The sequence below is a fragment of the Podarcis pityusensis genome (assembly GCF_964106645.2).
Source record: "Podarcis pityusensis genome assembly, chromosome: Z".
Classification (NCBI taxonomy): domain Eukaryota; kingdom Metazoa; phylum Chordata; class Lepidosauria; order Squamata; family Lacertidae; genus Podarcis; species Podarcis pityusensis.
This window is the reverse complement of record NC_138044.1, coordinates 8,609,889-8,637,615: the sequence shown is the minus strand read 5'-3', so window position 1 is coordinate 8,637,615 and position 27,727 is coordinate 8,609,889. Positions and strand designations below refer to the sequence as shown.

General features: G+C 45.3%; 1 protein-coding gene across 3 annotated transcripts in view; it reads right to left on the bottom strand.

Moving 5' to 3' along the window:
- Positions 1-27,727, bottom strand: part of WHRN (whirlin) — a 122,550-nt gene that overhangs the window by 21,723 nt on the left and 73,100 nt on the right. For all 3 annotated transcript variants that reach the window (XM_080990861.1, XM_080990859.1, XM_080990860.1), the window contains exons 4-7: positions 18,266-18,468; positions 14,393-14,429; positions 6,318-6,530; positions 2,630-2,836 (exon numbers count right to left, since the gene is read on the bottom strand). In XM_080990861.1, coding sequence (XP_080846987.1) covers positions 2,630-2,836; positions 6,318-6,530; positions 14,393-14,429; positions 18,266-18,468 — 660 coding nt within the window. The remainder of the gene's footprint in view (positions 1-2,629; positions 2,837-6,317; positions 6,531-14,392; positions 14,430-18,265; positions 18,469-27,727) is intronic.

Below are 27,727 nucleotides of genomic sequence, written 5' to 3'. Positions count from 1 at the left end.
CGTTCCACCAAATGCTGAAAAGGCCCTGGCCCTAGTTGAGACCAATCTAACCATCTTGTGACTTGGGACCTCCAAAGTCTTGTCATTTGTGGACCTTAAGGTCCTCCATGGGGCATACCAGGAGAAGCGGTTCCGTAGGTACAAGGGTCCTAGGCCACACAGGGCTTTAAAGGTCAAAACCAGCACCTTAAACCTGACCCTGTACTCCACCGGGAGCCAGTGCAGTTGGTAAAGCACTGGATGAATGTGATCCCACGGCAAGGACCCCATAAGGAGCCTCGCCGCAGCATTCTGCACCTGCTGGAGTTTCTGGGTCAGTCTCAAGGGCAGCCCCGCGTAGAGCGAGTTACAATAATCCAGTCTGGAGGTGACCGTCGCATGGATCACTGTGGCCAGATCAGGGCGAGAAAGGTAAGGGACCAACTGCTTAATACGCCGGAGGTGGAAAAGTAAGAAAACAGACAGGCTGGGAATGGTTGAGGTTGGTTGGCCAGTGCCCCATTTTCCCTCATGAACCAGCCTCCACTGGCTACGAGCCATTTAGGGAATTATGAACACCTTGAACCAGGCCTGGCTGCTTACGGGCAGCCAGCACAGTGTTTTAAAGAGCAGAGTGTCACTCTCCCATTTTGCTGCACCAGTTAGCAAACCAGCATGGCGTTCCCTTCTGTGCAACTTTGCAGGGACCACATGCCAATGCTGGGCAGTACCAGAGGCAAAAGTGGGAGGAGAACTGAATGCAAATTTTACCTTTTTTACCAGTAGGCTAGTTTCTATACCCACACATCCAGTCAAGCAGGAAGAATAATCAGAGGACAGATTACAGGCAGGCAAAAACACTCAAGGAGGGTACAGAATAAGGCCGGTGAGCTGCATGACCTCAGCTAGAGAAAGCTCAAGGGCCACAGGTGACCCCCTGGGGCCTAAGATGCCACACTCACTCCTATTCTAAATAATCAGAGTGAGGGCAGAACAAAGGAAAGGATATCATTAGTATTGTAAAGCTGTAAGCTGCTTAGAAGCCATGTTGGCATATCAACTGTATAACAACAACAACAAGAAATTAATTAATAATATTTCTAGAATTAGCCCTCAAAAAGCACAGCGGTGTGGTTTCCTATTCCATCCCCAGGCAACACTCCCAGCCTCCTCCAGCCTCCACCCCTGGGCAATGCCTGCCTTTGAACTACCAGAATCATCAGCTCCATTTATTAAAAGAGGTTTTCAATTTCCCAAGGCTGCTAATGCGTTTATGATGAAAAGGTGTTTTATGGCCAGCAAATTAATTTTGTGGCGGTGAGGCTGCATGCTTAGAGGTGATTATGCTAACTTAATTAGACGTTGTGTATGTGACGAGGTCTTTGAGATGTTATATAACAATGACACTGAGGCGCGGGGAAGGTTGGCAAGAGGGGAGAGGTGAAGAGGTCAGCTGAGCATGCATAAGGCTATGTTTCCCCACATAGCCCTACAGAAAGCGGCAAAGTGTAGTTTTAACATGCAGAAGTCAGGGAGAAAAGACTCGCAAGTACCTAAGGAGGCAAGAAGAGCCTTGCTGGATCAGGCCAAAGGCCCATCAAGTCCAGCATCTCCTTCTCACATAGGCCATCCAGATTCCCCAAAGGGAAGCCTGCAGGCAGGTCCTGAGTCCAACAGCATTCTCCACACATGAGATTCCCCACAAGTGGTATTCAGAGACAGAGTGCCTCTGACGGTGGAGGTAGAGCACACTCTTATTGACAAGTAGCCTAGATAGCCTTCTCCTCCATAAATTTGTCTAACTCCCCTTTAAAACCATCCATGTTGGTGGCCACCACTGCATCATGTTTGGCTATGTGATGATGTCATAAAGTCAAATCAGATGGAGACGATACCTACCTGTGCCTTTAAATGTAAGGTTGTTTTATCCTGTATGGGAGTGGGGCTTGCGATATCTGATTTTTATTAGTTGGAGCTTGCATCTCCCCCCTGGAAATTGCATGCACAGGGCCTACAATCTGGAACTGGAGCAAAAGATTAAAACTTCCAGTGCTCTCCCTCTTACTAAGATACCAGTCTAGATTTGGCATCTTGTGCTGGCAATTTGTGTTTTAATAAACAACAGCCTGAAGACATAAGAAGCCATCTTATACAGAGAGGTCTGTAGTGTCTGGTTCCAAAGGCAAAGGTACTTTGAAAGGAGATCGATGTTTCTCAGGTTCAGGACAATGAACAGTGCTTCTGTAACTGATGTCAACCATCCAAGTTGTCTCAGCAAAGTCCTGGAGCAACTAGCCAAGTTTTATAGTAGGGCTTTGTTAGTCATTGACTGGAGACCCCACTGCCTGAGTTCACCTATGGGTCCACCTAACTCAGCCCTATTTACACTGACTGGCAGAAGCTCTTCAGGGTTTCAGACTGGGAACATTCCCAACCCTATCTGGATGTGCCAGGAAATGTATCTGGGACTTTCTACTTGCAAAACAGATGCTCTACCACTGAGTTACAGGCCACCTTCAAAGACACATTTACATATATGTAATGTTTAGTTTGAGTTTCAGCTATATCTTGTTAACTAAAAGGGGATAGGACACGAAAATGTTCAACCATGGACATATCAGACCACTGAAGGAGAGGAGAGGGTACTTACCCGAGCTGAACTGACTGTGGTAGAAGTGAAATGACTCCCAGTGGAAGACACTGTGTCACTGCAGGACATCAAGGAGTAGGAGTCCGTTCCTGTCCCCGAGGGCTGCCGGGCCTTCATGAATTCAATCTCCCTCTTCAGGACCAGATTGTCGAAGCGGTCAAGATCCTGAGGAGATATGACTCCCCTGACCTCTGACAAGAGTGAGAACTGCAAAGAAAGAAGAGAGCATTGTCACATGGCTTGCTATAATATGGGTGGGCAACCTCAGGCCCAGGAGCCAAAAGTGGCTCTTCAGTTCTCTCTTTCAGGCCCTCAGTACTCTCAGCAGGCCATACCTCTTACTGCTCAAATGCGGTATGGTATTGTGATATGGGGGATCAATCATAATAACCTGAAAGACCTGGAAGTGTGCCAGAATAAGTTCCTAAGGTATCTGCTGGAGCTTCCTAAGGTACCTCCAGATACCCCAGATGCCTTCCTTAGCACAGAGACAGCTGTCATGTTTGTAAAAGCTAGGGCAGAGATGGCTGCTTTTTTGTACTATAAAAGAGTCCTGGATATGCCAGAGGACCACTTGCCTAGACTCTGCCTGGAGGAACAATGGAAGAAGGGTGTTTGGGCCAAGTTAGTACAAGACGTGTACAACAGATATTTTTGTAATCCCTGGGGTTAAATGATTGCTCAGGGACTGGATTCATAAACAGAATAACAAGCAAGATTTATCTCTACCCCATCTCAAAATTCTCCCATTGGTACTATTTGCTGAAATCTAACCACACCAGAGATCAATACTTGCAGTCACTTACTTTTGCCTTCCTGAGAACTGCATTTACAGCTCTCCGTTTTCAAACAATGCCTTAGATGGAAGATATAAAAATGTTTAAGACTTTGTACTAAAATGCATTTAAGACTTTGTAATTGTGGGGTAGGTGAAGTAGAAGATCTCCCCCATTATATACTCCATTGTTAGCTCTATCAAAACCCCAGAAATAGATTTTTGGAACAGATGCTGGCACCACTACAGGGACAGAACCCTGAAGTGAAAATATGTTGGCTATTATCTGACTGTGATCTGTTTGTCACATACAAAACAGCCCTATTTGCTAAAGCTGCTAAAAGTATTCATGCTAGCTATATAAAGACAATGCTGTAGACTGTGCAGGCAATTCATTAATGTGACTGACTGTAAATCCATATCTCTGGATTTCTTTTAACAGGTTTTAATTGACTTGCTGGATCTGTAATTGAATTTATAATAGCCTTTAGTGAAGCACAATAAATAATTGATTGATTTGCTATAACATGGGTGGGCAACCTCAGGCCCAGGAGCCAAAAGTGGCTCTTCAGTCCTCTCTATCTGGCCCTCAGTACTCTCACCATGCCATACCTCTCACTGACTCTGCCTCACATCCTCCTCAAGAACTATGCCTGTTTGGAATGTGTCCCTGAATTCTGTTAATGCCTCTCATTTGCCAGGGTTGAGAGAGGAGTGCATGTGTATAGATACTTCTGACTTTTCTGTGGTTGAAAGGTAGTCCACTGGTCAAAATATGAATCACATCCATTGCTCCATTGACTTAGTCCTTTGGCCGCGTCCATCAATGGAACATGGAACCTGAAAGGTTTCCCATCAGTGAATTCACTCCTCAGGCTGGAAAATGTTCCCCATACCTGGGCTAGATAACTTCTTCAAATAGAGAATACAAGTATGTAAAGGTCAGATAACCACTCTACTGGCTGTTCACTCCAAGCAACTTGTGGACCCATGGTAGGGAGGGTTGGGTGCATCTGTTTGACTGTTATTTTTCCAATCTTAATTTCAGTGTTCTACATTTCCATATGAGTTTGTATTATATATATATATCCTCATGAAAATTCATCAACATTTTAGGGCTAATTTTTTCCTAATATACACATTTTTGCAGGCAATTTCCCCTAAAATACTGTACTTTTGTATGTTATTTTCTGCTACATCTGCATTTTGATGTATTTTTGTAAACATTACTTGGCTGGAAAACTGCCTTGCCAGATTGGGAGAAGTGTGAATTTCAAAGGACAGCTATGTTTTCAGTTTGCATAACATTTCATAAAGAGCAAATTAGGTATGCTTGCCTTTAAATGCAAGCTGGACTGAAATTCTCTCCTCTACCACCCATCCCTAAGCAGAGCATTAAATCAAAACTTGCTTCAGCTTAACCCATTTGTTTAGAGTTGTCCAGTTTAGTTCTGGCAGTGCTCCTCTGTCCTTTAAATGCTGATTGAACAGGCAAACAAAGCAAAACACAAAACAAGTGAAGACCTTTAGCAGGCTTAGAGATAAGGTAATAGGTAGAAAGTACCCAACACAGGGCAGAAAGTGCTGTTGCTCAGAAAAAGTTTCAGCTTCATCTGTAAGCCTTCATAACCCTTCTGGTTCAGGGAGAACCAATGGGTAGCCAGGATTGGTAGGGTCACTCATGTAGCTACTGCCTAGGGCAGTGATGGCCAAACTTGGCCCTCCAGCTGTTTTGGGACTACAACTCCCATCATCCCTAGCTAACAGGACCAGTGGTCAGGGATTATGGGAATTGTAGTCCCTAAACAGCTGGAGGGCCAAGTTTGGCCATCACTGGTCTAGGACCTAGGCTATGGGTAGGCAAACTAAGGCCCGGGGGCTGGATCCGGCCCAATTGCCTTCTCAAACCAGCTGGCGGATGGTCCAGGAATCAGCGTGTTTTTACATGAGTAGAACGTGTCCTTTTATTTAAAAAGCATCTCTGGGTTATTTGTGGGGCCTGCCTGGTGTAGAATGTGTCCTTTTATTTAAAATGCATCTCTGGGTTATTTGTGGGGCCTGCCTGGTGTAGAATGTGTACTTTTATTTAAAATGCATCTCTGGGTTATTTGTGGGGCATAGGAATTCGTTCATCCCCCCCCCTTCAAAATATAGTCCAGCCCCCAACAGGGTCTGAGGGACAGTGGACCAGCCCCCTGCTGAAAAGGCTTGCTGACCCCTGACCTAGGCAATGCTCTGTAGTGCAATTCCACTAGCTCACCACATGGGGCAGCAGCAAACTAGATCAATGGGTTCCTGCTTCCAACCATGCAGCTAATATCATTGGCCATCTCCATTTTTGCCTGTCCAGCAGCAACAGACTACACAGGAGCACCTTATCAGATATAAAGACATTGGCAATGCTATTTCCACTGAATAATTGATCCAGAGCTGTGTCCTAGGACCATCTACACAGTTGGTTTTCTGCATGCATAGCAGGAACCTCCTCACTCCTTTCTCATGCTCTGTCTTGATTGTGTGGGCATAGGAGGGTTGATCCCATGTTAGACTGAATACATGGGGGGAGGGTAGTTGTAAGCCCATAGCCCACCACTATGTTCATTTCACACACTGAACCTATGTCTATGCCAACTGTCTGAGAATAAACTGTATAAGCACAGTCAGGGACCCTGACTATTCACAAGGATTCCTGATTGCATGGATGGAATCTGTGAGCGGATATGAGCTGAGGATGCAAGCAGATGCAAGTTTTGTTGGAACCAATGGATGCAAGCAAACCCTGTATCCCATTGCTCAATGCAGTGTGTAAACACTCATAGCAGAAAGTCAAGAAAAAGCTGGAAACCCCTACCAGAACCCTGATTAACTCATTATTCCACCCCAACCCTCGTGACTGGACCTCTCCCATCTAACCTTGGCATGAGTGTTGAGCAGTTCAAATAGAGCCATGACAAGGGCATCGACTGGAATGTTGTTCTCCTTGTACTCATCCAGGTAATAGCCCATGGTGGATCGCTCAGGTTCATTCAGTAGATGACGTGCTTGCTCCTCCAGCATGACACGGCTTTGGTTCACCAAGCTGCTCAGGGTTACCTGGGATCCTGCCAGACCTCTGTAAAAAGATGGCTGGGAGTGGGAGGAGGAGAAAGAGCATTAAGGGAAATGAACTTTTCAGGGCCACCATCACCTGAATGCAGAAATCTTAGTCCATTGGTTATTTGACCAATGCCACTTATAAATTTGTACATGAAGAAAACAACATAATTGAAGAATAACATCACCCTTTCTTTGGGTTGAGGCCAACTTAGTTTTACTCAGAGAAGATTCATTGAAATTAAGGAGCCTATGCAATCCATGCCCATTATTTCCAGTAGATCTAGTCTGAGTAGGATTAACATAAGCATAAGGTTTCAGGTGAGCCATGTGTGTGCTCCAGATTGAAGATAAAATCCATTCTTTGCATAAGAGAAAGAAGACGGTTGTTTCTAATATGGCATTGTCTTTTTTTGGGGTGGAGTTTGCTGGGAAACATAGAGTTGAATGTAGCTTTCCTCCACCCAGTTTCTTGCTTTCATGTCCCTCACCCTCTGCCTCATTTGGAGTGTCCATGCATCATAATATGGTATTGCTCAAAAGGCATTGCTGGAGGGGTGGGGGACAATGACAACCCTCATCCATTAAAATGGGACTTGTTTCCTAAGTAAAGCCTTATTCATGCATTTTTTGGTATGCATGTGTACTGGACTAATGGGAACACATGAGCTAATCCTGCCCCATAAATGCTGACTTGTGTGCTGGGCCTCGTGTGTTGGGTGCCATTTTTTAAACAAAAAACAAATGTGGGACTTCTGGTCGGTTAGGTGGCTCGGATAGGTGGCTGCATTGTATGGCATACTGCATGCCAGTATGACTTGTCAACTCAATGCCCTCCTGATGTTGTTAGACTCCAACTGCCATCAGTGCCAACCAGCATGGCCAAAGGTCAGAGATGATGGGAGTTCATTAAGAATATAACAAGACCCTGCCGGATGAGACCCTCCTTCCCTGGAGGATTTAAAGCTGAGGTTGGATGGTCATCTGTCATGGATGCTTTAGTTGAGATTCCTGCATTGCAGGGGGTTGGACTAGATGACCCTTCAATTTTTCATAAAAACCAATTAAGCAGCACTTAAGAGGGAGTTCAGGACGCGGGTGGCGCTGTGGGTTAAACCACAGAGCCTAGGACTTGCCAATCAGAAGGTCGGCGGTTCGAATCCCCACGATGGGGTGAGCTCCCGTTGCTCAGTCCCTGCTCCTGCCAACCTAGCAGTTCGAAAGCACGTCTTAGTGCAAGTAGATAAGTAGGTATTGCTCCGACGGGAAGGTAAACGGCGTTTCCGTGCACTGCTCTGGTTTGCCAGAAGCAGCTTAGTCATGCTGGCCACATGACCTGGAAGCTGTAAGCCGGCTCCCTCGGCCAGTAAAGCGAGATGAGCGCCGCAACCCCAGAGTCGGTCACAACTGGACCTAATGGTCAGGGTTCCCTTTACCTTTAAGAGGGAGTTCACCACACCTAGTCTCTTGGATCCTAGTCTACCACTCTACGACACCACACTGGCTTTGTAGTTCAGCTTATCTGGAGACACAAAGTTGGCTGTCCCTGAAGTAGTCTGTGCATTCTCTCCTGCCCTTTAATGCATTTGATACCCAGGATAATTTGATATCAGCAGATGGACTTGGCCACTAAGCTACTACCCCGCCCCTCCCATACAAGTCTCTTTACCATCTCATACTACGACCGAACTCCAAAAATAGATGGTTCATTATCCTGCCTTGCATTCAAGTGTCTGGGAGAGTCTCTTCACTTTAACATTAGAACCTTTGCATAATTTTATTTTTGCATTATGCCTTGATTTTTAGGCTGTTCTTTAAATATAAAAATGGGCAAAGAACCTTCATCAGCTGCAGACAGAGGAATGGAATCAGTGGAAAATGTAGGAGAGTGGGTAGCAGACATTGAGCTAGGAGCTGTAATTGTAAAGCGTTCCTCCATTAAAATCAAGCCAGTTGCTCTCAAAAGGTTTCAGAGTAGGTGGCCTGCTGGTGGGGAATCTTTTGGCCCTTGGAATAATCAGCAATTGTTAACACTTGAGTCTGATTGAGGAGAAGGTCCCTTTCTTGTTCCTAGCCAGGATTCCATTAGACTCCTGATGATGGCAGCCCAATTCATTTTAAGCGGGAATAGGGAATGCTTTTCCATTTAGGGGACCACATTCCCTTCTGGGCAACCTTTTGGGGGCCATGTGTGGTGTCTAGAGAATGTTTGAGAATTCTGACGAAAACCAAAATGGAAGCAGCAGGAACTGCTGCAATTTGCATGTTTCTCTGTGGTTAGGAACAGAAATCGTTCAAGTGAATACAATCAGTATTCATTCACCTCAGTATTAAGCCTGCAAATACGTAATGAATGATGTTTTCAACATTGTTTCAATGTTTGAAATGGGTATATGTGTAACATAAATAGCTACATAATTCTGTAACTTACATAGCTTCAGTTAAATAGTGGATACTGAGATGATTAACATACTGTCTCTGGGGGAAACCATAGAGCAGCAGAATGGAAACAGCGTTGATTGTGGTGAATACAGATCAGAATGGAAATTGCAGGCTTCTTACATTCCTAGGAGTGGAGAGTGTTTTTCCTCTGGAGGTGGGGCTAATCCCCATCTAGCCAGCCTTCTAGTGGCCATGTGCCAGTGGTGGGCAGAGCCCGGGCAAAAGTGGGCAAAGGATGCAAATTTTCCCTTCGTACAATAGACTAGTTTTTCCACATACCCTCATGTCCCTATCTGGCCTCCTACCAGGCAAGCTAAAGGCACGATTTGAGTTCAATTAAGCCATCGGTAGGCAAACTAAGGCCCCGGGGCCAGATGCAGCCCAATCACCTTCTCAATCCGGCCCGCGGACGGTCCAGGAATCAGCGTGTTTTTACATGAGTAGAATGTGCCCTTTTATTTAAAATGCATCTCTGGGTTCTTTGTGGGGCCTGCCTGGTGTTTTTACATGAGTAGAATGTGCCCTTTTATTTAAAATGCATTTCTGGGTTCTTTGTCGGGCATAGGAATTCATTCATATTTTTCTTCCAAAGTATAGTCTGGCCGCCACAAGGTCTGAGAGACAGTGGACCGGCCCCCTGCTGAAAAAGTTTGCTGGCCCCTGAATTAAACATTCCAGTCACATAGAAGAGAAGCGTGCTCTCCACTGCTGCCCAAAAAGGCAAAACTAGATCTCATAGCCTTAGGCTGCAAGAGAGAAGACTGTGGCTGACTATGAAGAGAAACTTCTTGGTGGGGTGAGCAGTTTGGCTAGAGACCCAATTTCCTTAGAGGGGTGGTTGTCCCTTGCTGGAGGCTGGAGAGTCATCTGTTCAGGATGTACTGGGAGGAGGGATATATTTGGATGCCTACAAGCACCCCTGAAATTCTATTAATCCTGCCATTGTTCCAACCCCGAGAAGGTGGTAATCCCTGGTAGAGCACCTCAAAACCTGGAGGCTCCATTTGGTATAATATATTTTATAGAAGATTTCCCTGTGTTCTAATCCTTTCTCAAAGCCATCTTCCCCTGTTGCTCCCTAGCAATTATTCCTTGGTACTCTCTGAAATAATGAGGGGAAGGGTTGTAGTTCAGCAGAAGGGTGCTTGCCCTGCATGCACAAGGCAGCAGTTTCAATCCCTGGCATCACCAGTTAAGGCTGGGAAGGTCAACTGTCTAGAATCCTGGAAGCCCCTGCCAGTCAGTGTAGACAAGAAGCATCAATGGTCTGATTCAGTAGAAGACAGCTTCTTTTGTTCCTAAGAGGAATATTTATGAAAGGAGACACAGACTTTGCATCTATTTCACTACTGAATAATTTCCCTTGGGAAAGATACTCAGAACATGTGAGGAATAATTCATGAAAGTATAACTGCACCTAATGGATTTGCTTCTGGCATTCTCTCCCACCCCACCCCACCCCACCCCCACTGGTGTGGTTCCTTCTCTTTTGTTGCTTGAGTACAAAGTCACAACTGCTGCTGAGGTTGAAAAGATTAGATAGGCACCGTTGTGAGTTTGGTGTGTGTGTGTGCATGTGTGTTAGGCTATATGCCAGAGTCCCTTCAGTTTCCTGGATGCAGCAAGGATTTAAATTGCTGGAGAGCCAGATAAGTTTCTTGGTAATGGTCCTCTAAGAATGGACCCTTAAGGTAACAAAGGAAGTGGCTCTGTGCTAGACTGCAAATGGGTGGAGCTCCCTCCTTCATCTCACTGGTAGTTAGGAAGACAAAGGTCAGAGCTGAGGTGTGTAAGCTAGAAATTAGAAAAAAGTTGCAGGATGGGAAGCCAGGGAGTCAGAACCATGCCTGATTTCTGCTGGAATCCAAATATGTGGTTATGGGAGTAGCAAGACCTTCTTTGGGTGTTAATGCTGTAAGCCCCTCCATCACAAACTCAGATTGTATATATGTGTAAATAAACCATATATTATAAAGATGCCACTGTCTGCTATCCCTCATTCTGAGGAAACCAAACCCTGGGTAAGAGCTTGGAACCCTGGAATCTCACAGCGCTCAGAGATTGGGGTAGCACACAACAGTGCTGTTGCTTCAGGGGAGGTCAGACTCTAGTGACCAAAATTGGAAAGATCAATGGAGGATCACAGAACAGTCCAATGTACTAATAGCGAACTCCTCATCAGTTATTGGATCCATGCATGAAAGAGGCATCAGTCGGCTTAGGGAGGACCCTGAAGGGCAAGCCCCCCCCCCCATAAAAAGCTTAGTGTGGCCCAAACATGATATGTGGACATGAAATATTGCCTGACTGTTGTGAAGAAGTAGAAAATTGAGCGAATTTTCCTAATCCTCCTTTTTAAGTCATTGAAGTTTGTAGCCATCCTGTGGGAGAGAGTTCCAAAGTTTAATTATCTGCTGCATGAAGAAGTGCTTTCTTTTAACTGTCCTGATTATTTATTATATACCACTAGAGCTATTTCAACTTTCTCCCTGAACATCTGAATTACTTCTCAAAAGGGCACAACATGTTCCAATCAATCTCTTGGAAAGTCATGTCCAGATCACCTTTAGAAGGGTTAGCCCTGAAATGGATGAACTGGGGAATTTCAATTTCTGCATGTCATTTTTCCAACTTTATATCCAGTTCCCTACATTTCTTCAGCAAGTTGTAATTATATGTACAGTGGTACCTCTGGTTGCGAACGAGATCCGTTCGCAACCTGAAAGGAACACAGCCCACGTCTGTGTGTGCACAGATCGCGATTCACCGCTTCTGCGCATGTGCATGATGTCATTTTGCCCGTCTATGCATGCACGAGTGGTGAAACCCGGAAGTAACCCTTTCCGGTACTTCCAGGTCGCTGCAGGATGCAACCTGAAAATGCTCAACCTGAAGCAAACGTAACATGAGGTATGATTGTATTAAAAAATCCTCTTGAAAAATTATTTAGCATTTTAAAAATTCTTTAACAAATTTCTCATCATGAACACATTGTTACATGCCAGTTTGACTAAACACATTTTGCAAGTAATTTCCTCTAATATATCTGTATGTTATTTTCCAAAATGCCATTCATTTTAAGGCACATTTCTCCATAACACGTGGCTTTTTGTATATATCAGTTGAAGAACCGCATCACAAAACCTGGAGAAGTACAAATTACAAAGGACACTTGTATTATCTCTTCACATATTGATCTGGGAAGTGTAAATTAGGTAGTTTCTCATTCAGCTGCAAGAAAAATCTAATTCCGTTCCCCTCCCTATAACTCAGAAGTAAGACCTATTGAGTTGAATGGGCCTTACTCCCACATGAGCAAGTTTAACATTACAGCCAAATTCTTCAGAGCGATTCCAAACATGACAAGTGTTTTCGTGAACAGACATTTTCTCCTAACACATGGCGGCACGCAAACTGTTTGCAATAACTTCCGCCCTGGAGGCAGCAACAGAATTGGCTCTGGGAAGCTGCAACGACAGTCAACACACTGAAGAGAGACCCTTGTAAATCTTTTTATCAGCAAAAGCCACCTGCAGAACTTAGCAGCTCATTTCCATTTTTAAGAAATGAGGAATGCCCTGCTGCAACTGACACCACTGGCGCAATTGGAATCTCACACAATTGTTTGGGGCACGATGCAGCTCCAGGGAATTGGACCGGCCCCTGATGACGCAGGTTCGAAAGCTCTGCAGGAGGACAGTGATAAGCACTGATTTACTTTTTGCTGCCTACAGCAATGAGAGAAGAAAACCCAAGGACCAGGCTTCTTTTGTGATAAGTGCACAGGCACACATCTCAGTTCCCAGAAGGCCAGTTTACACAGTCAGTAGAACCATGTGGTAAATCACTTCCTGGAATGCTCTATTTTAGGTTACAGATGGAGACTGCATATTGGAATTCTTCCCCGTGGAGATGCCACCCTCTCTGTAAATAGAAAGCAGAGCCTTTGGAAGAAGAGACAACAGTGGAGGTTGAATCATTAGAGGGAGCAGTGCACTGCCCTACAAATCAGCCTGCCCCCAGCTGGACTCCAGATGATAGCTTTCTTACCTACAATCATTCTAAGGGGGGGGCATTGGGTGTCCTCCCCCTGCATATGAAAGTCACAACCTAAAGCAGGGATGGGGAACCTCAGGCCCAGGGGCCAAATGTGGCTCTCCAGGTGTCTCTGTCTGCCCCTGGAGACTCTCCACACATTCCCTTCAGGTAATCTGTGGGGCTGCTATCAATGTGTTCACTCTGGATGGGAGACCACCAGGTCCCTTCTGTTCTTTCTGTATATGGGTCTGGACTTGGACCAGGACAGTCCTTCAAACAATCAGATAGAGGACTGTCCTCTGCAAAGGTGGTGACAGGGCACCCTGCATGGAAGTCTGGGTTAGGAGCTGGGTGTGATCTGGCACCACCGGGCAGAAGCTGTTGACTCAGTTGTCATGTTTTTGTGTTCATGATGGTTTGTGTGTGTTTAAAGCAGCCACGTGTGTGCAATTCATAGTGTTCATGTGAAAAGTCCCCATGGTTTATACAAAATGGAGGCACGGATGCACTTGATTGCTGCCTCTCATGCTTCAGAGTAACTAATAACTAATTCTCAATTCTCTGCAAGGTCCTGTAAAAAACCCCAGCCATGACTTCAATTAGATTGAAGTCCCGAGTCTATAAAATGTGGGCAATAAACCAATACTGCAGATGGGATTCCGCTCTGTCCAGTGCTCCTGGTCATTCTCTCCCTCCCTCTGCGTCACATGCTTTTGCCTGTTTCTTATTTCTAACTCTCTTTCCTGGCTCCCATCTCAAAAGAAAAAGGGAAGATTAAATCTGTGAGAATGATGCCACACATCTTTTGCAAATAGGAACTTAAAAAGGGGGGGGGGGTTATGCAGGACCTTAACAGAGGTTGAAAAGGTTAAGTTCCTGCTTCATGTCTGTTGTGACCCTGATGGTTATTAGCTTCCCCCTACCAGCTGATTTGATTTTATCTCTTTCACAGGGGTTAGGAATTAGGCTGGCCAGTTTCACCCATGGGCACACGCACCTTTCACTCACTTGACACCATGCAACATCAGATGTGTGACAGGTGAAGCCAACCATGGCTACCAAGGAATAATTACTGCTCCTCATCATTCCTTGGCAGTGAGGCTTGTATTCAGTGTTATTTACATTCAGCAAGCCCTGCTTTCAAGAGGAATTTTTGGAGCCTCAACTTCAATTGAAGCCTGGTCTGCAAAGGAAGAATCATCAAATGACACCATGGGGTTGACAGGTTGGTGGCCCTGCTCACCTGTCAAAAGTGACCCATGGACAATGGACAAGTCCAGTTACCCATCCCTACACTAGTGGGAACAGATTTTGCTTTGGGCAGCTTTCATGAGTTGCTTCAAACTTCTGCAAAGTCCAAACAACATTTCAAAAGCAATCCTTTGACCTGCTTTCTGAGCCTGGATGTCTCTTACCTTTGCTATCCCCTCTGCTGTGTGATCTCCAGAGACCCTAGAATAAAAACAGTCATCATTAGCACCAACTAATGGGAGTACCAACTGGGAGTACAAAATCTAGGTAAAAAGAGATCTTAGCTACTAAGCCTCAAAAAAAGAAATTGAAAGTGAAAAGAATGGTGAGTCTTTCTTTGGTTATTATTTTCCTTTTACCTGTGGCGAAATTTGTGGCACAAATTAGGGTGGCAGTTAATTTTCACTCATAGAATCATAGAATCATAGAGCTGGAAGAGACCACAAGGGCCATCGAGTCCAACCCCCTGCCAAGCAGGAAACACCATCAGAGCACTCCTGACATATGGTTGTCAAGCCTCTGCTTAAAGACCTCCAAAGAAGGAGACTCCACCACACTCCTTGGCAGCAAATTCCACTGTCGAACAGCTCTTACCGTCAGGAAGTTCTTCACTCATTCTACTCGTGGTAGGTCCATTGAAATTAATGACTGTAAGTCAGTCAGGCCCATTATTTTTGATAGGTCCAGACCTTCTGAGTGTCCCTATTTTGCAGGAAAAGTCCTGGATGTACAGAAGCCATCCTGGTTTCAGATTTGATCCTGGAATGTCCCACTTTTTTTTAGGATATCTCTATTTCCATCAGATAAGTGTTAAAGGACATGGAGTTATGCGACCCCCGAGTCAAGGAGATATGTAACTATACAACCTTTAGAAACCGCCTGAAGGCAGTCCTGTATAGGGGAGATTTTTTAATGTTTAATGTTTTATTATGTTTTTATATATGTTGGAAGTCTCCCAGAGTGGCTGGGGCAATGCAGGTGGACAGGGTATTAATGATGATGATGATGATGGAATTTGTTGTTTAGTCGTTTAGTTGTGTCCGACTCTTCGTGACCCCATGGACCAGAGCACGCCAGGCACTTCTGTCTTCCACTGCCTCCCGCAGTTTGGTCAAACTCATGCTGGTAGCTTCGAGGATGATGGAATAGGACATCCTTATTTTTTTATTTTCATTGGAGAAATGATGGAGGGCATGTAGGCCTATTTTGAGTACGGACACATCAGCACCCTAACTTTAAAACAGTGTGATACAAATTTAAACAGTCATGATTTTCCCTAAAGAATTCTGGGACCTGTATTTTAAGGGTGCTAAAAGCTGTTAGAAGACTTTCTGTTCCCCTCTCAAAGCTTTAATTCACAGAATTCTCTGGAAAGAGAACCTCAACCTTCTCTGGAAAGAGAACCTGTTAAACCTCAACAGTTCCCAGGATATTTGGGGGAAGCCATGACATTTTAAAGTAGTATGTTGGCATCTATCTGTCTTGAGACACAATGAAGTGTGCCTGTGGAAGTGGAGTCAAACAGCTGGAGAACCACCACACCTGCTGTGGCTGCAGAGACCGGAAACTCATAACTGCTGCCTCCTGTGTTGTTTTTGCTGTGTTAGCAGCACTGAAGTGACCTCACAGAAGCACATGTCTGGGCAGTGTGTATGGAGGTCCTGGGCTGCCTAGAGGACAAGACCACACTCTCAGTCTCGCTGATAATGGTCCAAAAGAAAGCAGAGCAATACATTTGGCACCATCTGGGCCACAGGAGTTGCCAGAAGGAGGCGTACAAGGCGCCATCCAACCATCAATGTTGCTTTAAATATATAGTGCAGATGAGGCCTAAGACTAGCATTAGATACAATGCTATGAGACAACACCATTCATTTATCCAACACCATTTTCCTCTCTTGCTGTGTGATCCCAGCCAACTAGGGATCATACGATGAATGAGATGCTGTTCTGATGCTATGTAGTTAACAACATTTGATGACATTATTGAGGCAAACAAAGCAGCGTTGCCCTCATGGGAAAGTGGATGTATCCCCACATTGCTGAAGCAACGAGCTAATAGTATATTTCTTCATGTACTACAAGGAGTAATGAAACCTCCCTCGGAATGTGGCAAGTCAGGAAGTGTATCTCAGTTACTTCAACACACATACACACACAAATAGGGCAAAAACATTTGTCCCTGTTCAGATGGCTCTGGAAAGCTTTTCTTAAAAGCTGTGTGTGATTTCCCCCACTCCTTTGATCCAGCTGAAATGAAATTCTGCACAAATTTGGCAATGTTCCCAGAATCTGGATTTTAAACATTTGTAGTACAGTGGTACCTTGGGTTAAGAACTTAATTCATTCTGGAGGTCCATTCTTAACCTGAAACTGTTCTTAACCTGAAGCACCACTATAGCTAATGGGGCCTCCCACTGCCGCCGCACGATTTCTGTTCTCATCCTGAAGCAAAGTTCTTAACCTGAGGTACTATTTCTGGGTTAGTGGACTCTGTAACCTGAAGCGTCTGTAACCCGAGGTACCACTGTACAGTTTAAGAACAGCCCTATTTACAAACTATTTGGCTTACAACTCCACAAAACTGGAAGTAGTGTCCCGGTTTGTGAACTTTACCTCAGTCTAAGAATGGAGGCAAATTGTGGAAGGGCACTGGCAGCAGGAGGCCTCATTAGGGAAAGTGCACCTCGGTTTAAGAACAGACTTCCAGAACAGATTAAGTTTGTAAACCGAGGTACCACTGTATTTGCATTTGAAGGTCATCACTGAAGACTTGATCTTTCTAAAACAACCACCACAACATGCACATGAACCAAGAAACTTACATCCTAACACCTGAGCATCAAGATTTGAGAGAACAGGGCCTTTTATCCCATTAAAGAACCTGCCACAGGGCCACCCACCTACAATTAGGCAGAATGAGAACTTTCCTGTGATGGGTTTTGAGATCTTCAGGGGAGGCCCTTCCAGGGCATTTTCCCCCAGCTAGAACTCACAGGAACTCAGTTCTGGCACCTCTCAGATGGGCACCATTGCCATTATAAGAGAACAAGGGAATCGTTTGTGGTGAGTTCCGGCCACCTCTTTCTCTAGAAAAATGGCACTGGGTCCTTCTCTCAGTCTTGTCACCTCTCAAGCACACTTGGTGGTGCTGCCCTCAGAAGACTGTCTAAAGAACATAATTAGAGCCCCTCTGGATCAGGCCAAAGGGCATCATAGCTCAGCATCAAGTTCTCCCAGCGGCCAACCTATAGGACAGGGCCAACTGAAGACATTTTGGTTCCTGAGACAAACCACAAAATGGTGCTACCACCTCAATGGAAGAAGGGATGAGTAAAGTTCTACATCATGAACAAGGAGGAAATAAAGATCTACTTCAGGATCTGCTTCCCCTGTGGACCCTGCCACATGTGGCGGTTGCCTTATGGGTGGGATGACCCTGCCAAAAGCAGGAACTGAGTGCAACAGCACTTTTTCCAGTTGTGATTGCCATAGGCATGCTGCTTCCATCAGGAGAGGTAGAACATAAGAAGAGTCTGACCGCTGGATATGTCAAATGGCCTACCTAGCCCAGCACCCAGTTCTTACAGAGGCCAATCAGATGCCCCAATGGGAAGCCTACTAGCAGGACAAGAGCACTTCCCCCATCTGTGATGACCAGCAACTGGAATACAGAGGAATGTGACTTCTGATGGTGGATATAGAACATAGTCGTAGTGGCTAGTAGACTTGGATAGCTTATCCTCCATGAAGCTGTTGAATCCTATATGGTTATTTATTTATTTGATGTCATTCACAAACTGCTTCCCATAAAATATCTCAGTTAATAGTTTGGAATAAGTTTAAAGTGCCAGTTCAATCAGCTTCTTTATTTTTATTTGGGGCTGGGTGGAGTGGGTGGGCAGCTTGTTCCTTGCCTCAGACATTAAAATGTCTTCAGCCATCTCTCTCTGCCAAGACTTTTATGAATATGGAAATTAAGAGACAGTCTTAGCAACCACAGAAGAATGGAAAAGCCTTGGTAAAAAGATACAAACCCTGCCAAGTTGACTGCCGTCTCACCAATTTGGGAACTGGTGATCCACTTGGTCTCGTCTACAGTGGTCCGAGCATGAGGCAGTCTTCCAATGTCTTTGACAGTCATGATGAGGTGACGTGAAGACTTGAGCAGCTTTACTGCCTCATCATGGGGGATGCTGAGGAAGCTGTGGCCATTCACCTCCAGAATCTGGTCCCCAACCTTTGAAAAGTGTAGAAAGAAAGAGATGATGAGTGCATAAAATGGGATTGCATCCAATGAATGGCAACCAGTGCAGGTATCTGAGCAAAGGTGTTATAAGCTGATAGGGTCTCACTCCTGCCAGCAATTCTGCACTAACTGCAGCTTCTGGATCAAGTACAATGGAAAGCACCATATAGAGCATGGTGCAGTAATCCAATCCTGTGGTAATTTAATCATGCTGATGCCTTTGTTAGAGTAGCATTGCGGTGTGCCATGCCAGAGAGCTTCTCAAACCCACAAAAAATGTGGCAGACTGCCCATCACCCTTGGGGTGGGAGATCGCCCACACCTCCAGGGCACTAATCAGGCTTGCAAAGCAGTTTAGTAGAGGGCAGTTGGGTTGTGGGATGCAGTTCTAAGGCTGCTGCTAGGGCTATAGATGGGAGCTGACTTGGACGACTTTAAAAGGTGTGCATGGGAGGTAATGATAATTTAAGTAATGCATATACTTCTTAATGCCGAAATAGGCTTCTAAGTAGTTCACAAAGCATAAAAACCAGTTATACAAACATGGAAATATAAATATAATCATTAAAATTCACAACAACAACAACCCCCCCCCCCATTAAAACTGCGCTTAACACAGCAGTTGACAAGAAATTTGGGTAGAGACATGAAAGGAATTTCTGTGTAAACAGGTGCATTTTCAAATGCTAGCAAAATGTCAATATAGATGAGGCCTCTTATATTTCAGCAGGGATTCAGAACACCTGTGCTACCAATGAATGAATCTGGCTCTGTATTACATCACACTGATAATCACCAGGTTGTAGCTAAAGACTAACTGGGTGTATGATCTCAGTGCTGTCAATGGGCAAACAACAGTGAGGATTCACAAAGGAATGGCCTGTCAAGGATGCCTGCATGTTATTTATCTATCTTGCGGGGTGCTGGTGGTGTTGCTGGAAACAAACTGGGGTAGGACTCTTGCCTTCCTGCCCTGTTTATAGACTTCCTGAAAACATCTGGCTGAACACAGTCAGAAACAGGATGATAAAATGACGAGTTAGACTTGATGGACCCTGCTTCCAATCCAATAAGGCTCTTCTTGCATTGTTATGAAATTAAGATACATTTGTAAATGGGCCAAGGTGTGTTGGAATAAGCAATGGTTTTTAATTAATACTCACCTTACTAAGAAGAAAAAGTCACGAAAGGGTTGTGAGTTTCAAATTCTCTATCACTGGTGATGATGGCTGTTAAAGAATACAATGCAAGCTTCTAGCCATGTCTGTCTTCCAGAGAAACTACAACTAATCCAGAATGCGGCAGCTAGACTGGTGACTGGAAGTGGCCGCCGAGACCACATAACACTGATCTTGAAAGATCTACATTGGCTCCCAGTACATTTCCGAGCACAATTCAAAGTGTTGGTGCTGACCTTTAAAGCCCTAAACGGCCTTGGCCCAGTATACCTGAAGGAACGTCTCCACCCCCATCGTTCTGCCTGGACACTGAGGTCCAGCACGAGGGCCTTCTGGCGGTTCCCTCACTTTGAGAAGTGAGGTTACAGGGAACCAGGCAGAGGGCCTTCTCGGTAGTGGCACCTGTCCTGTGGAACGCCCTCCCACCAGATGTCAAAGAGAACAGCAACTACCAGACTTTTAGAAGACATCTGAAGGCAGCCCTCTTTAGGGAAGGTTTTAATGTTTAACAGACTACTGTATTTTAATACTTTGTTGGAAGCCGCCCAGAGTGGCTGGGGAAACCTAGCCGGATGGGAGGGGTATAACTAATAAATTATTATTGTTGTTGTTGTTGTTGTTGTTGTTGTGAGTGAAAAACCTACCCTGCAGACAATGTATTCTAATGCAGATGTTCCCTGCCACTCGTCTGGAGCATGACAAAACTACTTCGAAAACCAGCTGTGTAGCCAGTTAGGGAAAAAAGAAATTGGAAAGAGAGCCTATGTGGAAGTTCTCCAGGTGGGAGAAACTCCTGCCTGAAATCCTGGAGTGTCATTGCCAGTTCGTGTAGACAATACTGAGCTAGATTTACCAATGGTCTGACTCAGTATTATTGGTCAGGCATCTGCTTTGCATGCAGAAGGTTCCAGGTCCAATCCCCATTTCTAGATAAGGTTGGGAGAAACTTCTGCCTGAAACTCTGCCAGCCAGTGTAGACAGCAATGAGCTAGATGGACCAATGGTTTTCACTCAGTATAAGGCCATTTCCTGCATTCTTAAATCTGTTGGAGGCTTTCAGTAGCTCTCTTTGAAACCTCCTTCACTGCCTCCTTATGTCTTGCAATCTGCGCCTCAAGCGAAAACAAGTTCTCTTTGCCAGGATTGATAGTCCTCCTGCCTGGCTTGGACTACCAGCCTCAACATTCCTCTGTAGCTCTTCCCAAATTAAAATGGCTTAATGCTTCCATTGCCAAGGCTGTGGTGCTTCTGCAGCAGTCGGAGAGATGCCACTTGGAGGCTACGAGGCCTTCTGTGGTCCAAGCTGCCTGTCCTGGCCACAGAGATGGTTACTGCTTATTTATTTATTTTGCCTGCAAGGAGATATCCACTTGGAGGGTAGTCCTGAGAAGCTTAATCTTCTGGCAGTCAGCGATGGCTGCTGCTCATGGGGACCAGAAGGGTGGAAATCATGGAGATCCACAGTAGGTGGAGCCAGAGTCAGTGACAGGCAGATCCAGAACCAATGAGAGATGGAGTCAGTTAATTCTAGCTTTGTCCCCGACCTTCTCCCTCCTGAGTTCTACAAAGGGCAGCAGTGAGACTTGGGGCTTGTCCAAGCTTTGTTCTGTCTGGTTCTCCACATGTCTCATGCTTTCTAGGCAGGGTTCCAAGGGCTCCAAGTGCCTTTGCCCTGCCACTTACACCAGGAAAACACTCACTTTACTGCTGTCATGGAAAACCTGATAGCTGTTTGTTCTGATTTAGCACTAAACTGTGGGTTTTCCTGGGTGAAAGCAGTGGGGCAAACAGAAGTGGATGAGCCATAAGGAGAAGGAGGAAGCTGATAGGCAGGGACTTCCACTAAGTGAGAAAGCAGGTAGTGTGTGTTAGCTGAGACCAGGCTGAAGCTAGTGAGGCTGTGTCTTATTTGCCCTAGTGGACCAACCCCCACTAATCACTGTATTTTGTTATCACCAGGGAGAAGGGCTTGTGGTGCTTGTAAGAAGGCAGGCAGGTGGGGAGAGATTGAAGGCACATTCAGACTTGGGGAATGTTGCATTAGTTTTCACTACTGCAATGCTAGTATGTCTATCCCATTTCCTAACACTCGCTTGACCAACTACATTCTTTCTGCAACACCCCTGTGGGGCTCAGGAACCCAGTTATGTCACCCCTTGGCTGCAGAGCTGGCAGCCTCTCACCCTTTTTTGGAACACCCTCCCTTGTGGAGTGCTCCCTCAGCCTCCTCTCCCCTCTCCTTGGGAGTCCTTCAGACAGCTGCTCTGAGCTGCCCCTCCTGCCCCAAAGAGAGGTGCCTTCTTACACTGCCCCACAGGAGCCTAGGAAGCACTGCCTGGCCAGCCCCAGAGGTACCATTCACCTGCGGGGCTTGTAGCCAGGGCAGCTGCTGCAACAAACAGCTGTTCAAGCCTTTTGGAAGCAGGGACACTGAGAGGGCATCAGAGGAGGGAAGGAAGCAAAGAGGGCCAGAGGCCAGAGTTGTCCATGGCACCCCTGACCATTATTCAAGGCACCCCAGGGTGCCACGGCACACTGGTTGAAAACCACTGCTTTATGGAACTGTGGCTTTTTGATCAATAAACTGGCTTGTCACACTAAATTTCATTCACACCCACTTCCGGGTTGGCGCCATCGCCGAATGGCGGACTCCCTCCGAGCTCCGGAGGGAGCCTGCTCGGCAGGGGCTGGGTCCTACCGCACCGGCGATGCGGGGACCCTTAAAAACCACGGCCACGGAGGCCGTGGACATGGAGACTCGGCTGGCACCGCTAGCGCCCTCCCGACTCGTGAAGGAGCCTTTTTAAAGGCTACGGATCGGGTGCCGGGGAGAAGCGTGGTGCTTTGAGTCCTCTGCTATCCCTGCCGAGCGAAGCCGCATGCCATTTGGCGGAGAGCGCTGACTTCTTCTATTGAAAATTCGGACTTCTTAACAACAACCCGTGAGTAATTTGGAAACCGGGTTCAAAAGGAGAAAAAAAAAATTTTTTTTTTTCCGGATTGGACACGAGCGGGGGGGGGATCCAAAAAGGAAGTCAGTCCCCCTCCCTACTGTAAACCTTCCAAAACAAGGATGGTGGAAACCAAGGTCCAGAAAGATTTGTATTGCTGATAAAAACTAAGAATTCCACGATGGGGAACTACAAGAACTGTGCTGGAGGAAGAATTGAGGGAGAAGGGAAACGTGACCCCCCCCCCCTGGGAACCGGGGTGATTGAAGAGAGAGCCTGGTGAAAAGAGTCGGAGATTTTGACAGCTGTCAAAGTAGCTGTCAAAGTCGGAAAGCAGAGAGGATCTTATTATGAGAACTTTGCTGGTTAAATTTGTTACAATTTGCTATAACCCGTTAAAACTTGGATACAAAATGGCGAAAACATGGATAACAATCGGACTTTTGGACTAGAGAAAACAAAGTTACAACAATCCCCCTAGAGGAGTTTCGGGACATTACAAAGATGGTCGTAAGTGGAAAAATACCATTGGAATTTTACAGGACTGGTTATCTTCTGGGAAAGCTGCAAAACGGAAATAATATTTTGTCTACAGGGTGTTCAGCTAAAGGAGACAATAGAATTTTCTATTGAAGAAAGGAAGGGACTGAACGCAAGTTTTTGTTCCTGAATAACAATAATCCCTGCAGAGTTACTAAACTTCTGAATTAGAACGTTTCAGCAGCGGAACAAGAGGAAATTGGACTACAACTTGGAAAGAACAATGGGGGGAGTTTTATTAAAGATTTGAAGTTAAATGTCTTAAAAAATAATTATAAAAAGAAAAAGCCAGCAAGGAGTTGGGGGAAATAGGTGATTTATGGACTTTAAGAACTCCAGGCAGATAACATGGTTTGGTGGTCAGGGGGAAATTAAACCGGGGACAGGGGGGGGAGAACTAAAATCCAAAGGCTTGTCAACTTTTTTTTTTCTGAACTGGCTCTTTTTCACCTATTATACTTTTTATTTCTTATTTCTTATATTTCTATTGTGTGGGGTGTCCTTATTTTTTAAAAAAAAGGGAAATTGTGGAATGAAAATGGGGTGGGCCCTGGGGAGAGAACTTTTGTTTTTTATTAAGGGTATTGATGAGGAGTGTATAAATTTTAAATTCGAATAATGGTTTAAACAAATTAAGTTTTAATTAGAACTGAGAGCTTGTGGAGCCAACAATATGAAAGGGGAATATGGTAGGGGTGGGGGAAGGGGGGAGTCCCGGAAAGTGGATCTATGAAAATAAGGCTTTGAATGTATTTTAATCTTTACTTTCTGTATCTTTGAAAATCTTAATAAATATCATTTAAAAAAAAAAAAAAAATAAATTTCATTCACACCCGTTGGCACGGCACGACACAGGAACTAACATCACGGGACAGCATCACTACTCCCCCATCCTTTCCACACATTCCTACTTCTGTTCTCCCATGATCCTGCTATGAAAACTACAGGGACGAACTGTAAACAGGCATTGGTGTGCCTTGAGTGAACTAGGGGACTAGGTTAGTCCCCTAAATGTTCCCCTGACACCTTCTTCTCAAAGGCTGGGAAGCTTCTACCCAACTTAGGGAGGGAGGTGCGGTGCTCATGCGTGCAACATCTGGACATTGCAACATCACATTCACATCACTCCTCCAATTGACCTTGCAAGCTGGTGCCTCTGGCCCTTACTAATCTACAAAAAAAATCACTGTACACCACTGACACTTCTAGTATATTCCGCTAGATTTCCAGAAGTGGCTTTGACATAATGTGAAAGCTCAAATATAATTCTCTGGTGGTCCTTTGGAGAATTCTTATCGCGCCCTCTCAAATGGAAACAAGGTTTTCAGACTGCAGTGAGTTCACACAGCCAAATCAGAGAGGCAGGTTGGTCTTTGATTAGACTCCAGTGGAAGTCCAGAACAGCACAGTCACTGTCTCAATAAAGCTGCTGGCACAATTTGTGGCTCTCCAGCGGCTTGCAGTAACAGCCCACTGCTTTCTCCCACCTCCAGCCTACATTCGGGGGCTTTGTGCATTGCTACTGCCTCTCGATGCAATCTGACCTCCAACTCAAACTGCACATTAAGTGGATTTCTCTGATTGTTCCACTTTTCTATTTTATTTTTTTTTAACCATAGAAACCTTGAACAGGCTGAGTTTGAGGAAAAATTAGGGTGAGTGAGTGGGAGGGAGGAAGCCTGCTTAACTCTTTCACCACCTTTTGCAGCTCATGGTCTGCTTTTTTCACTACTGTGGCCTGATTTTTTCACTACCACCTGCCTCTGGTTGGTGAAACAGAAATTTGGAGAGGGTGCTTCTGAGCTGCAAGATGGCAAGGGGGGGAGAGTTTAAACCACCCTTCTCATCATCCAATCTCTAATTTTGCTCTGATAACAATGTGTTCCAGGTTGATTTGGGAAAACCAAAATAGAAAAGAATCACAGCACTCCACTTAACCTGTAGTTTAAATCTGTGAGTTATGTCTACAGACAGAACTTTTGAATGAGAGCTACCTGTGACTCCTGTCTATGACGGCCAACCAACATCTTAAGTTACTTAAAATGCAGGGACTCAACTCATAGATGCCATTGACCCATACTTCTATCCAGACTATACTAGGGCAGCCACTGTAGTTGGGAGCTGAGCTTTGCTCCTATCATGAACCGGCTGGACACAGAGGAATGGTGAGAGACACCAGCTGGAGAACCCCCAAGGGAAGAAGGCTCAGAGCCCAGGGATTGGTGGTGGAATGATGATGAGTGGTTAGCTGAAGAGGTGATGGGGTTTAGTAAGCAGGGAGAATCTGTGACAGAGAGAAGTCCCAAACTGGAAGCAGAGGCAGGAGCTGGAGAGGAAGGAGGCCAAAAGACAGAGATAAGTCAGGCTGGTGAAGAAGCCAGAGGGTCTCCCCCTCCTGCTGTGACAAACTTCCCTCCCCACTGGTCTCTGAGGACCATGAGATGTATGAAGCAGAAGGAGAAAAGAGAGGCACACCGGCATAGTCTCAGATTGCTTGGGAATGATCCGGGGGAGGAGGAGACTTAGTCTAGGAAGGCAGGGAGTTTCAGTCTCCACAACTGCTTCACAGGGGCAAGACCTACCAAGAAGAGTTGCTATGCTTATTACACCTTGCACTCCCGAGCAGACCTTGTTTCTTCTAATGAAGAGTAAACTTCACTTACTCAGTGTGATTTAGTGCTGGCTTGCTCCTGACACCTCCTACTCAAAAGTGGCAGTGCTCTGGAACTTCTGAGGAGCTCTTACAAGCTCCTGGGGGGCCCTGGCAGTGCCCAGCTTGGCTGAGTGCTGATGCCAGGTCTGCTGGCCACCACAGTATATTGTGGAAGGGAGTTCTCAAAGTTCATTCTCTATCACATTCAGCTCTTCTTCTTTGCATCTCTTGAATCTCCTTGTTTCATCACTGAATGCTCCAAACTTTTAACATTATTATGAAAAAGGAAAGGGGGGCACGACCCAAAGAATCTATCTCCATTTTCTTTGTGTCATGTTTTATTTATTCCCTTGTGATACATACAGAGAGGAAAAACAAAGATGCAAATGTTCTTTGAGAGGCCTGGCTCTTGGCAGAGTAACATACTGGACAAGAAAGAAGGAGGGATTGGATTTAATTCTCATTATTCATTCAGATCACAACGCTTGGCTTGATTATTTTTTTATTTCTTGGTTCTGAATTTAGAGGAATGGAAGATGGAGCAGACACATGGGCATAGCCAGGGGGGCAGCTGCCCTCCTAGATCAAGTAAAACAATAGAAATACGTATTGGTTCTGCCCCCCTAACAAAAGTTCTGTCCCCTAACAAAATTCTGGCTATGGCCATGAGCAGACAGCAGGCAAATTTCTGCAAGGGCTCCCAGGCATAATGACTCTGGCTTCCCTCTTAACATCACAACAGCTCCTAAATGCCCTTTGATAATCTTCCCGCTTCTCTATCGAAGGCAACACATTGAGCCCAAAGACCTCTTGCTGTTTGTCACAGGCTTCTTTTGTTCAAGGAGAGGAGTGACAGCCCAAACCTTTCAGCCTCCTCTACTCTTTTCCTCAGTCAATTGGACCATAAATCATCTGCCAAAGCTGAGCAAGAGCCAGTCTATCATTGCAGGGGACAGGAGTCAGGCTGCCATTTCAAAACAAACCAAGTTTGGATTTGCAAAGAGAGAAAGACGGCTCATCCATACTTCCACTTGACCCTCTGTTTTCCTCCTGGGAAAACTTGCTACTTATCGCTGAATTGAAACAAACGTCAAACAGTTTTTCTGCAGATTGATTTTGTTCTGATTCAGCGGCAATTCAGTGTTTTTTTTCCCCTGGGGAAAATGGCAGAACAAATGAAGAACCACTCAGACCCATCCCTAGAAAGCATCAGACAAGCAGAAAGCCTCTTGGACTCATGCTTCCTAGGCATGAGCCAAGTGGAAGTGTGGAGAAGCCCAGAGCGAGAAAGGCTAAACTCCATCCCTCTGTTTTCCTCTCCTCCCAGCAATGTTATATAGAAGTGGGGCCCTACAACAAAATTATTGGGATGACTAGGTCCATTACCTGTTCAAAAGCTTTTGTGTTGTCTAGGGACATAGCCAGCTGCCTTAAACTGAGGCAGATCATTAGTCCATATAGCTCAATATTCTCTGCACTGGGTGGTAGCATTTCTCCAGGGTTTCAAGCAGGAAGCCTCTCTCAACCCTTCCTGGAGATGCTGGGGATCAAACCTAGGACCTTCTGAGTGTGAAACAGATGATTCACCACTGATGTGGAAATGTGGAGAAATGTGAATTTAAGATAGGAAAAATGAGAAGCTGAGTGTAATTGGATTTGCACTCTGGACTTTAAGAAAGCTGATTTCAAAAAGCCTAAGGAGCCACTGGGTGAGATCCCATGGTGAGAAATACTCAAATAGAAGGGAGTCCAAGATGAATGGGAGTTTCTTATTGAAGGCCCAAATGCAGACAATTCCAACAAAAATGAAAAGTAGAAGGCATCTAAAGAAATCAGTGTGGCTGCATAAGGAGCTTACAGATGAGCTGGGATTTAGGAAGGCCATGTATAACTAATGGAAGAAAGGGGAAATAAGAAAGGAGGAGTAT